Source organism: Callorhinchus milii, unplaced genomic scaffold (assembly GCF_018977255.1).
Source record: "Callorhinchus milii isolate IMCB2004 unplaced genomic scaffold, IMCB_Cmil_1.0 Scaffold2, whole genome shotgun sequence".
NCBI classification, from domain to species: Eukaryota; Metazoa; Chordata; class Chondrichthyes; order Chimaeriformes; family Callorhinchidae; genus Callorhinchus; species Callorhinchus milii.
The window spans coordinates 49,642,599-49,655,714 of record NW_024704743.1 but is presented as its reverse complement, the minus strand read 5'-3'; the positions used below and the strand labels follow the sequence as shown (position 1 = coordinate 49,655,714).

The following is a 13,116-nucleotide window of genomic DNA, read 5'->3' as shown; positions in this document are numbered from 1 at the left end:
AAGGACCAAAATCGCTGTGGTCCCAGCCAAAAGACCATTGTCTTAAATTTAAGTTTGTGCAGATTTTTGGAAAATTCTTAAAGCCATTCTCAATTTGGAAGTCAGTTTTCTATATATGAAATGAGGAAAACTGTCATTCCAAATTGAAACACATTTTATGAATTTTCCTAAATTCTCCAGAATCTTGGTCTCTAATCTGAACTTTCTGCCTTAAGAACATAAGAAATGCTGGATGAAAAAAGACCAAGGACCATCTAATTCGCCTTCCACCTTCCTGGTGGTCGCTTGCACATATGTCCCAAACTACCTATGTACTATATCCCATAATGTTATTTTCTAAAAAAAACCAATCTAATCTGTGTTTGAAAGATTCAACACTTCCTGCTTCAACCGTCTCCTTCGGGAGCCTGTTCCACCTGCCTTCCTGTGTATGGTTCAAACCAGCTGAAGTTGGTGAACAATTGATGTTCACACTATTTGTTTGCTGATATGTGCAGCAGGAATAGACAATCTGAGCACATGGTGTGAGTCACCCACTAGACGAACGTGATGGGAAAAATTGGAAAAGCTCAATTGGGAATCTGTACCAGATTTTCTCATATCATACATAAGGATCCATTACTACCGATCAATAGAGACGTTTCTGCTAAATCCTTTCAATCTTTGTACAAACATCCCAGTGCCAAGCAGCACTGGGCAATCAAGCAAATGAACATCTCACTCTGAAGGCCATAAGTTGATAGATCAATTGGTAGTGAAGGCCCAACATTGCAATCAATACAGATTTTAAGGCTAGATCATGGGAAGCACTCGATTAAGGTCAGAATTCAAAGTCTCACAGGTCAAATCATTCCCTTTGTTCCTGCTCCTCACGCATGAATAAAACCATCAATAATACAAGATGTGAAGAGGTTATGTTATTTAATCTTTGATCACATGGCGAAAGTGCAGAAGTGCAAAGGAAACAAGCTTCAAAAATTAGACTCCCAGGTGTTACTATGGTAATTAGCTCAATTACAAAGGAACTGAAGAATTTATCAGAGAGAAGAGGATTGAAAGTTCTATGGTCAAGCATAGGCATAAACCAGAATGCGCCATAATAGGATAAGACAGACTTCCGAAGATAATTTAAATAGCAACGTAGCTGTTTTGAAAACCGTTTACACAGCAGTCTAGAGATTTCCCATACTCCTACCTGCTTTTCAGTCAGAATGACTCTCCCCAGTAACTGGTCCTCCAGCCCTTTCATAGTGACAGTGAAGTCAATGATGGAGGTCCGAGCACTGATCTCCGGTGTATATGCTGGGTTTGGAAGCTTTGTGGTAATGTATAGTCTAAATCTATTCATTACATCCACTTCTTTATCACCAACTTTCACCTATTGAAAGCAATGATTAGTTGAGCTAATGAGCAATGACTAGACAAACTAATGCTCTTCTTTCTTGAGAGGAGATAACAATACTTATATTTGATATAGCGTCCTTCGCATCGAGAGGACATCTCAAAGTGCTTCACAAGATATACTCCAAAATGTTGCAACTGTGCATTTTGTAGCGAAATGCCACAGCCAATTTGTCCCACATTGCCCACAAACAGCCATGAAGTGAATGACCAATTGTATTTGGGCAATTGTTGGCTAATACAAAGGGAGAGACTCACTGCACTTTTCAGATTGTTCAATGGGCTATTTAATATTCACCTGAACAAGTAGACATGACTTCGGTTTAACGTCTCATCCGAAGGATGTCCCCTCCAACAATGTAGGGCTCCCCCAACACTGTGCTGAAGTGTCAGTCTCGAGTCTAGACTATAATGAGTTCAAAGTTCTGATGTGAAGCTTCAACCCACAATTTTCTGACTCAGAGGCAAGAGTCCTATGATTAAGTCAGGCTGACACATCTGAGGTTTCTAAAATAATTATAAGTTTAAGATAGGATTGAGAAAGTAAACCAGGAATAACATTTTCAGGTGCAACAATGCAGTAGGTTTAGATTTGCACAGGTTACAACGAAGGGTGTTTGAGACCAGGACACTGGACTCATTTATAAAAACAGCTTGATGCTGTAATAGGAAAATGTATGGTTGGTATTCTGAAAGGATGAAATAAAATCTTCATACAAACCAATCTTATTATCTTGGGTTGGTAAAGAAATGATAAGTAAAATAAATCAGCAACTCTGAGTGAGTTGTCTCATGATCAGTTGAACTATCAAGGGATAGAAATTTTACGAGCTCAACTGAATTCTGACAATTTTGTAACTGCCTTAGAACTGCTATTATTGCAAACAGCCAAGCAGTTCTCACCATGCAATTCTTCCTTTTGATACTAAACATTTCATAGAGCATAGTTGCTTTAATAATATTTGGAGCTTGAAATTCCATGAAGCCATAGTTTTGAAGGTATTTTATCTTAAAATATACCTGTACAACAGTAGAACAGGTACAATAGGTTTTCTGGTGTACTTATAAAGAACCACCTTACAGATTAAGGCAGAATTTGAGAATTTTCCATAATTTTAGCTGGTTAGACTCCAGCAGTACACCAACGCATTCTCTTGGGTCCCCAAGCTTTGGCTCTTGCCTAATACTTTCTGGAATTAGGTAAGCAGGATGCATCCCTCCAGGGAGAGTGTGAATTCCATTCCAACAATCTATCTCTGGGATTTCCATGTGTATCTGGGATGCATGGAATTCTCAGCTTGGTTTGGATACTCTTAAGCATGATGATGAGTTTCTGCATCTGTTACACCCCAGATGATCAAAAAAAATCAAATTTTTAGGCTGACCACAGTGACTCTAATTAGCACTTTCCATCCCAAGAAATTATGCTAATCACCAACATCAGAATATTTTTGAAAAATTAAATCATACATACAAATACAGAGTACAAATAAAATCCAGAAGACTTGGGAAGAAAAACAGAGGCCAATGTACAATCAGCCACGGCTGAAAATCTAATATCCTATTAATACTGATGTGATATGCAAACAGTGCTGCAATGCTCCTGAAAATACATGCTGATTGAGGATATGGTTTCACTAAGACATTGATTCGCATGACTGCATGATCAATGTAGGTGGTGAAAATCGATTTGGTCTCTGCTCAGGTCTTCCATGAAGATGCCCCTTAAAAATACATTAGACTGTCCTTCACCCTTTTAATGTTATTAAACGGTCAGTCACTCATAATTCTTTATGGTCCACCGTACTTGGTCCCTCCTTCACTACCAACCTAATACACGCCTGACAACAATACTCCTCGCAATTGAGCCAGCCCCATTCAAGTTAGGTGACCTTCTCTAAGTGCTTCTCAGGATTTACTACAAAGTAAAGAGTTGGCCTCTTAACGTGAATGTCACCATACCACCTATTTTGTAGGCAAACACAGTAGCTGTGTCCCACGAATAGCCATGAAGTCAATGACCAATCAAGTGGGTGACCGGACACTTGGAGAACCTCCCTGGTGGAGACACAAGTTGCTTTAATTCTTCCCGTAAAATAAAAATAGGGACTGAAGTTTTTTTTCCTTAAATGTACGAGCTGTTACTTTACAGGCTGAAAGAATTCAATATTTGGAACATGAACTATCAAATTTAAGTCTGAGGAAGTAACATTTTGATTGATGAAAGTCTTATAAACACATTTGAATTTAATGTCCCAGGGAGAAAATATGGATTATGGTAACAGTAATATGGATCTGTTGTAATGCCTTTCACGTCAGGAGGACGTTTCAAAGTGCTTCAAGGGATTTACTGTAAAGTGTAGGGACTGCTTTTTTTGTAGACAAATGCACCCAGAAATTAATAAGAGCCCAAATCACTCAAGTGATTGGTCCACTGATTTAAATCTTTTGCAGATGTTGCACAACATTTGTAACTGTTGTATTGTGCGCTTCCACTCTATGGCTGCAAAAGACCAAACCAGCTTGAAACTTTTTTTGAAAAACCTTTTGACAGAAGATTCTGGATTGTATGGGATGCACATTCAGAATTAAATTTGGGGTTTGCCTTTCTGAATGAACATGTAAACCACTTTATATTAATGGCTTCAGTCATGCCAAATTAAGATCCTTGGCTCTCATTTAATTCTAATCATTAAGGACTCCCATAAAAAGGCAACAATGAGGTAGATGCCATTAAACTAATTTATGGAGATTCTTGTGCACTCAGGCTTTGCAATCCATCCTAAGCCTTGAGTGAGAACTGCTTCTTTTAAATTTCTTTCAAATCATTCAAGCTAGTAGATCCATCCTCGTGAATGTAAATCAAAAAGGCACCTTTAGCCTTTTCTGCCAAAAATACACCATTTTCCCAAGCTTACTGCTACCGGATTTAGTGCATTGAGGCTACACTGCCACTCATAGCAGCAGTTATCGGCTTCTGCCCATTCTCGGTATTTACTGTGGATGCTCTTGTGATGCTGTGCGAATGGAAATGGATGCTGTTCTGGTGCAATCGTGGTCCTCTACCTCACTGGGTTTCAGATCATGCTGAGATAGGATACTGCTGGAAACAGAGCTCAATAATAATAATAATAATTTGGTCACTCAATCCACGACTGTTTGTGGGACACTGCTGTATGCAGTTGGCTGCCGCGCTTCACCACAAAATATACAGTCAAATCACTTTACAATATATTCTGTGAAGCGCTTTGAGATGTCTGGAAGACGTGATAAGGCGCTGTACGAATTGCAAGGATTATTATCGGTAATCCTCTCCACACATTAACACATCACGTAAATACACACAGTTCACGCATAATAGGCCTCACAGTTCAGACTCCATGGGGAGTACAAGATTTGTTTTGATATAACCATACCATAATGAATAACCCCAACACATTCTAAATCGTACTGTCAAAAGGTTATTCCTAAATATTTTCCTGTTCAAACAATGTTCTATTCTGTTCAAATCACGGCATTCAATCACATTTTCGACCTTAACACCAAAAAATAAAAATACATAGAAAACCATAAACATCAGCAAATGACTGATCTTTATAGTATGGGTATATTGGGGAGGAAAATTTGGTGTTCATAAACCAGAAGGTCCTGATCCAATATAAACCTATTTTGCAAATGAAATTGCTTTTAATGAAAAGAAAAATATCCAATTCTGAAGGCAGGCAAAGAGTGTTTTGCTTCTGGCCATTTATTGGGCTTCTTTCAGGTCCTTCAACAAATGGAAGGAAATGGCCATTTCTTTAGGCAATGTGAAAAGTCTCTACATTATACAAAATGACATATTCCACTTGGTGAACATTATTTTGACCATTTCTGTGTCTTATCGCTTGAATTCCCACTCTCAAGCAATCTCTTTCGCAGGCTGTCCAATGCAAATGTCAGGGAGAGCTCATCTCTTTCCTAAAGACTTTGTCTGAATATTTAGTAACATCGTAACATTTTGAAACCCTTGCTGTTTGTGTTTTGCTTTCTGACCGTTTATTGGACTTCTTTCTGTAACTTCAACAAATGGAAAGAAAAGACCTCAGCAAAGTCCTGAATGCAAAACGTCTTTTGGGAATCATGATTTTCCTTAGTTTGTTGGCTTTTTGTTGTCTTCAGATCACTTGTGAAGATCTTCCTCTTTGACCATACCTGTGGTCACTTGTCCCCTCTCCCCAAGCTCCACCACTCTTGAGCACTCCGAGATGCAACCCTGTGCGAAGTGCGCTATATAAATGCAGGTTGTGGTACCAGAAGTAAATTTTGTAATCTGGGACTGTGACCTTGGCCCTATAATTTATTTTTAATCACATATTCAATAAATATTGTCCTAAAAAGCAACAAGTGACATTATTCAGAGTGAATTTACCTTGTATGTAGAACCTGTTTTAATGAAATTTTTCTCCAAGACATTGTCCAGGGCTGGGTCGAGCTCCTCACCAACATCCTCAATAAGCACTGGTCTGCCGAGTGACAGCCCATCCTCCAGGTGGTTCCTGAAGTATTTGTGATTTAAAGACGTGATCTAAGGAGACAACCATTAAAAGGTGGGTATATAGAATTCACTTTTCTATTTTTACCTGTCAATAACAACCGTATATTTTTAACCAACTCTAACATCAATTGCACCGGTCACTTATAGTCTGATACACATAGGAAAACAGGACAGGGGGAGGCCATTCACCCCATTGATCCTGTTCCACCAGTTTATCAGATCTTCACAGATCTTTTAATTCCAATATCCTGTCCTTCAGTCATATCTCTTAATACCTACTACCCAAGTCCCCATCTCTCCTTTAAATATCCCTCCCGAATCCAACTCTGCAGCTTTCTGGGACAGACATTCCACACTGTCACAACTCTCTTTGTGAAGAAATCCTTCTCCGCAGATTCCTTCAGCAGTTCTAACCATCTGGTTCTGATTTCATTCCTACGTGTAATATTCCATAGGGATGATACCTTGACTGGATGCAGGCAGTACTAGCCGGAAAAGTCTCCTGCCTGCATTCACGTGCACTCAGCCACTATGCCTCAAAGCTTTGGAACTCTATCCCTCAATCCGTCCGCTTTGCTCCTCCTTCCTCTCTTTTAGATCATGACTGAAGACCTTCCTCTTCGACCTTGCTTCTGGTCACCACCTCCCTCCCCCCAGCTTGCCGTCAGGCTCCACTACTGATAAATGCTCCGAGACGCTGCCCACGTGAAGGGTGCTACATAAATGCAAGTTGTTATTGTTTGTTGCCAGTCCTGAAGCTAACTTTCTGCAAAGTAATACAGCAACAGGCTCAGGCAGTGGTAAACCACTGGTCCATCTCCAATATTCACTTAACCTCTCCATAGATTCCTTCAGCACATCTGATCTAATAACCCTAAAATATTTTAATACAAGGAACTTAAGTTGTTGATTGTTTTTAAAACTCTTTAAAGTTCCTTATTCCACAAGGTCCTTGAAAGAGTTGTTGCTTCCCAGCTTCACTCCTTCTGCTCCTGCCACACCCTTTATGAATCTTTGACACTGTGGACTACTCTATCCTCCTCCACTGCCTCTCCTCTCATCTTTCACGGAACTATCCTTGAATGGTTCAGATCCTATCTCTCACACCGGCTCCACTTTGCTTCCACAACCAGCTTCTCCTCCAGCCCCCACACCGTCTTGTGCGGTGTTCCTCTGTCCTTGGTCCTCTCATCTTCAACCTGTACATGCTCCCTCTTGGTAACATCATCCGCAGACATGGGGTCAACTTCCACATGACATGACACCCAACTCTTCTCTGCCTCCACCAACGACTCCAAAACCACTGATGTCCTGACAGACTGTCTGCCAGATATCAAGTCTTGGATGAGAGCCAACTTTCTACATTTGAATGTCAGCAAGACCGAGGCTCTCCAGATTGTCTCGCGCCAGCGCCTCCGCAACTCAGGCACTGGTAGCATCAGCAAACAAGGATGCACGCTTCACCTCACCAAGCCAGTCAGGAACCTAGGCGTCTTGTTTGACCCTCAACTGTCCTTTCTCCCCCACATCTGTGCCATGACTCGCTTTGCCTTCCCCAGCTCCGCAACGTTGCCCGACTCTGCCACTGCCCCACCCCTCAGGCTGCCGAAACCCTCATACATGCCTTCATTACAACCAGTCTCGACTATGCCAATGCCCTGCTTGTCGGCCTTCCCAACTCTTCCCTCCACAAGTTGCAGCTCATCCAGAACTCTGCAGCTTGTGTGCTCTCCCACATCAGGCTCTGTGACCTCATCACCTCCACCCTTGCCCAGTTCCACTGGCTCCCCATCTCTCAGAGGATCGAGTTCAAAATCCTTGTCCTCACTTTCAAGACCCTCCACGGCCATGTCTGCTCCTACCTCTCTGACTTGCTAACCCCTTATCAACCTGTCCACTCACTCCACTCAGCAGGCTCCGGGCTGCTCCATGTCCTTCTCTCGGCCCGGCCCACCATTGGCAGTTGAGCATTCAGCCGCCTCTCTGCCCCACCCTCTGGAACTCCATCCCACATTCCCTTTGCCTCGTTTCCTCCCCTGCCTCCTTCAGAGCACGCCTCAAGACCCTCCTCTTTGACCCTGCCTTCGGCCACCCTCCTACCCTCTCTGCCCTCCACCCTCCCTGATCCCAATCCCACACCCCAGCTTGGATCCTAATCCCTAATCCCGGACTGTTCTGTGCCTTGGCACGTCCTCCCAATGTGAAAGGCGCTTTACAAATGTAATTTTAGATTTGTATTTAAGAGGGCAACAGAGGAATGTAAGACAAGGGAATAGGAATGGTGGGGGTTATGTGGAGTATGGACTAGTTGAACTGAATGGCCTGTTTCCATGTAATATCATTCAATGGAACTATGTAACACCTTGTTATTGGTTCACTGTATACAGAAGTTAGAGTTACTAGCACATCAATTAACACTATGGAGCCCACCAGAGAGTAGAGAATAATGATTAAGCTGAGAATACCTGGAGTTCCTTCTTCGCCTCTTTGTTTTTTATCCATATCTTGCCCTGATTTTGTGGATCAATCAGCAAAGGGTACCGAGCTGCTTTGGTAACAATGATTCCATTCTGTATCGACAGCTCATCGTTCGGTAAGCCTTGCAGGTTCCATTCACCAATTGTCGGGACGTCAATTAACATTTCTGTGAGGTTCAGGTTATTGGCAAAGGGAATTTTACGTGTTTTCATTTCCTTTTGCCAGTCTCTCAGCAACAAATTACGGAACTCCTGGTTGAAGGGGCCTGAATATGACAGGAAAGCGGTGGCTAACAACACATCACCTGAAACAGAAAGTCAAAACCAGCAGAGCGTCAACATTGCAATACCACACTCACATTTACACAGCACAGTGACAAGCACCTGATGGGTAAAACTTCTTACAGGACAAGGAATAATGAGACTGCTCCATAGTCATTGAATTAGATTACAGTCCAACATGTTCAAGCAACTACCTCCATTCGGCAACAACCACCCTGGACAGCCTGGTTCACACACCAACAAACTCTTAGTCAGAGGCCACCCTTATATAAAGGCTACTTTGGCCAGTCCAAGTGGTGATAAAGACAGGTTTTATTATATGTGACTGCCTGTGAATCAAGTTAAAACTCAGCAACACACAAGTGGTGTAATGGGAAAAAACCCTAAGGATATTATAAATTGCACAAAGATATGATCAAGCAGCTGTAAACAAACAATAACTATTAATAATAACAATTCTATTCATTCATTATGAAATTACATTGATAATCTAGTAGAGATTTACTGAATCATTCTGCTCGACAATAACTCTTGATGGGTTCCACAAGAGCAAAGTTATCTGTGATGCTGGAAACATTAATTGCACATTGTGTGTCTGCCCAACTCAGCTGCCCAACTCTGCCCAACCCTTGCCTCTAAGTCATAAAGTTGTGGGTTCAATCTCCACATTGGAACTTTGAAGTCAGTTTATGCTGACATCCAAATGCAGTCCTGAGTTGTGTGTTCGATTGTTGGTGATGAGATGTTAAACTGAAATCCTGCCTACCTTTTCAAGTAAAACAGCAGCTTTTTGTGGGACACTGCTGTATGCAAATTGGCTGCCATGTTCGTCTAGAAGTTACACAGTCACTACACTTCACGTGAAATCATATAATAAATAATAATCCTTGCATTTGATATAGTGCTTTACACGTCTTCTAGACGTCTCAAAGCGCCTCACAGAATATACTGTAAAGTGAATTTACTGTATATTTGTGTGCAAAACGAATACGAATATGAAGCACTTTGGTATGTATTCCTAACATAAAAGGCATTACATCAAATGCAAGGATTATTAGTACTATTGTCTCTGACGAAAGGTCATCGACCTGAAACGCTATCGCACTTTCGTCTCTCCATAGATGCTGCCTGACCTGCTGAGTGTTCCCAGCGACTTCTGTTTTAATTTCATTTTTGCAGCATCTGCAGTATTTTGCCTTTTACCCACCTACAAGACGTTTGGTTTGTGCTGAAAATTCCTTGCTCTGTTCAGTCCATCGTTCCTTTTCACCTGCCAGCCCACTGATCAGGGAGGATGCAGTCTGCATCTTGTGTCGGCAGCGCTCAGCATCTTCCAGCAGTGTCTGAGAACAAGAAACCCAGAAGCTTCTGAACAACAGCAGCATGTATAATAATAAAAATAATAATCATGCATCATAGTGTATCATGAATTTTCACACTTAAAGACCTGGTGAAACAAGGCAGTGATCCTTGGAGCACTTAGTTATAGATAGTTGATTGTTCTTTTAATAATAATCCTTACATTTGGTAGAGCATCTTTCATGTCAGGAGGACCTCCCAAAACACTTCACAGGATATACTGCAAATTATAGCAACTGTGTATTTTGTGAGTGAATGTGGCAGCCATTTTGCACACAGCAATGTCCCACAAAGAGCCACAAAGTGAATGACAAATTTTATTTTGAGAAACATTAGCCAGGACACAGATGCCACAGGGTCTTTAATCCACCTGAAGATGAAGACATGGCCTCAGTTTAACGTCGCATCCAAAAGACAACGCACTGCCTTATGAATTCCAAATTCCGACATGGCACTTGAACCCACAATTCTGACTCAAAGGTGCGAGTGAGCCAGTCAGGCTGGCCCACAGAGTAACATTCCCCATTGCAGGATCCTGTGAGCAGCTTCAGATACTACTTCTTTGCTTGCTCCAAATCCAAGGGGACAGGCAATATTTTTTGAAAATATCCTATAATAATGTATTAATAATCTTTTCATTTGATATAGTGCCTTATCACGTCATTGAGACGTCTCAAAGCACTTCACAGAATATATTGTAAAGTGGATTGACTGTATATTTTGTGGGCAAAAGGCGGCCAATTATTGTTTGTGAAACAGAACAGAAAGTCTCCTGCAGATCCATCCATTGTCCCAACGCTGTCTAGACATGAAACAAGTCAATAATTATTGACTGAAACTCCGTTGTTTAGTGACAGATTCAATGTGAAAATTAAAGCACTGAATCTGTAACAAAGCATCACAAAGCACAAATATATGCATCTCCATTAGCAGGTACTTCTTCTGCAAGACTCTGTCTGAAGAGAAGGGGATTGAGCAGAAGGGCATAAATAAATAAATGCACAACAAATGTATTTATTTTGGTCAACTGGGTAAAAGAGAATTAGATTTCCAAAATAAATTTGGAAATAACTGGAAAGAAGCTTACTCTAAGTAAATCCTGGGCTACAATGACAATAATCAGGTGCTGTGGCAGGTAAGGCAAAGGAGCGAGGAGGGTGCACAGAGACTTTTTAGACAATTAAATTAAGATGCTAGGAAGCAGAAAATTATAGTGAATATGCTTCTGTTAACATGGTGACGCAGCCTACATGTGTCTACTTGTGTTGTCTCAGGTCGGGCGAGGGTTTATTTTCCGTAATTATTCTCCAGTTGTTTTCTTGGTTAAATTTATTGTTTGTGCGTCAGTCATTTTTTATTATTTATGGTTTCTGTCATCCTAAAATCAAGAGACACCTATAACAGTGGAGCAAGTATCATGGCTATCAGCTTCATATAGCATTTATAAAATGCAAGAATTTCTCTTTCCCCCAATCTCCATCCCACTTCTGTCTCATATAATTATAGCACCTCTTCTCAACTGAAACAGTGTGCATGTAATTGTGAAACAAAGTGGTTTGTTGGGTGATAATTGGTTAATACTCACTTGTTTCTCCATTATGGCCTTCTCGTATGCTGCCTGTACAACATCCAGCTCTGCCTGTTTGTCATCCAGCTCTGCCTGTGCTTTTTGGAGATCTAACATGGCTATCTCCAGGCGGTTTTCTTGAATTACCAAATTCGCCTGAAAGAAACAGAATATAATAATCTTTGCATCTGGTATAATGTGTTATCAAGATATCTGAAAGTGCTTTATAGGATTTTACAGTAAGTGACTGTGTATTTTGAAGGTAAATGCAGCAACCAATTAGAAATGGTTGAAAGGTCTGACAAAAGGTCATCAACCTAAAACATTAACTAATTTTCCTCTCTCTATAGATGCTGCCTGACCTGCTGCGTGTTCCCAGCGACTTCTGTTGTTATTAACCAATTAGAAATGTTGGAAAATCAACAAAGGTTACTTTTTACAGTCTTAGCTATAAAATAATATCGCACTTGTTGTTATGCATTGATCAGTCAAATGCTTTCACATTACTGTACCTTTAATGGCAACACTTCCTTGTTAATGGAAAAGAATGAAGCCATAGCCTTGGTCCACGAACAGAGTCCTGCCACGTTGCCACAGACTCTCTTGGCTGTTTCAATGTTGTAGTCCGGCATTTCAAAGTAAGGCTGGAGCAAATCCACAACCTCCTCGTTTATTGAGTCTTTAGGAAATTGCTAGGACAGTAAAATAATGTGGTTAATGTGCCTGGAACTCTTCTTGTGCCAGTTTTTAATTCACTTGTAAATGCAGTTGCTTTTTTTAAATCCAACAACACAATGTAAATTAATCTAAAAATATGATTGGTTGCAGCAAAAAATATTGTTCAATCATCTTTCCATTGTGCCTGTTGTACCTCGGTTTGATTTGTTACTCAGCACAATTTGGTCTCTTCGTCCTATTTCAATTGGCTTGTTTCTTCATTCTCCTGCAGTTGTTCCACAGCCCATGTCCATTATTATCATTGGTTACGGAGAATAACCAGATCCTTGTGCCTTCTTAGGAAGCAAACAGCCCTTGGGACATTCTCTAATGTGTAATGTACTGTATAAATGTAAATTTGTTGTTATTGCAAACTTGTCTGGTGTGCATTTAAACACCAATAAGTCCCAGTGGGGAAAGGAATGAGTTGGCTAGCATGGTTTACATCTCTCCCGGAATAGCACCAGTAGCTGTTAATGATTTTCCTATTGATTAAGAGATCATCAAGACAGCTTTAATAAAGAGCTCAATATCTGGAGCTAAAAAATGTCAACAACAAAACTTTAATTTTATCGTTTCTGGGAATGAACAAGCTGCATTATGATGGTCATTTATTACATCATAAATGTGCCTATGGGAAAATTTTAATTGATGCTGTATACATTTTGTAATAAACCACGTTTGTTGAACACATGAACATAACAGCTGCAATTTAGAATTAATGGTGTAAAGAACTCAATTTATGATGTTGGCTAGCTACATGACTCACTTATCAA

At 40.6% G+C, this 13,116-nt stretch overlaps 1 protein-coding gene across 1 annotated transcript in view; it reads right to left on the bottom strand.

The window, feature by feature from the left end:
- Nucleotides 1-13,116, bottom strand: part of dnah5 (dynein, axonemal, heavy chain 5) — a 123,374-nt gene that overhangs the window by 24,807 nt on the left and 85,451 nt on the right. Inside the window, exons 57-62 of the mRNA XM_042346968.1 lie at nucleotides 12,136-12,315; nucleotides 11,642-11,779; nucleotides 9,905-10,040; nucleotides 8,404-8,720; nucleotides 5,813-5,968; nucleotides 1,196-1,378 (exon numbers count right to left, since the gene is read on the bottom strand). Of these exons, the coding sequence (XP_042202902.1) occupies nucleotides 1,196-1,378; nucleotides 5,813-5,968; nucleotides 8,404-8,720; nucleotides 9,905-10,040; nucleotides 11,642-11,779; nucleotides 12,136-12,315 (1,110 nt within the window). The remainder of the gene's footprint in view (nucleotides 1-1,195; nucleotides 1,379-5,812; nucleotides 5,969-8,403; nucleotides 8,721-9,904; nucleotides 10,041-11,641; nucleotides 11,780-12,135; nucleotides 12,316-13,116) is intronic.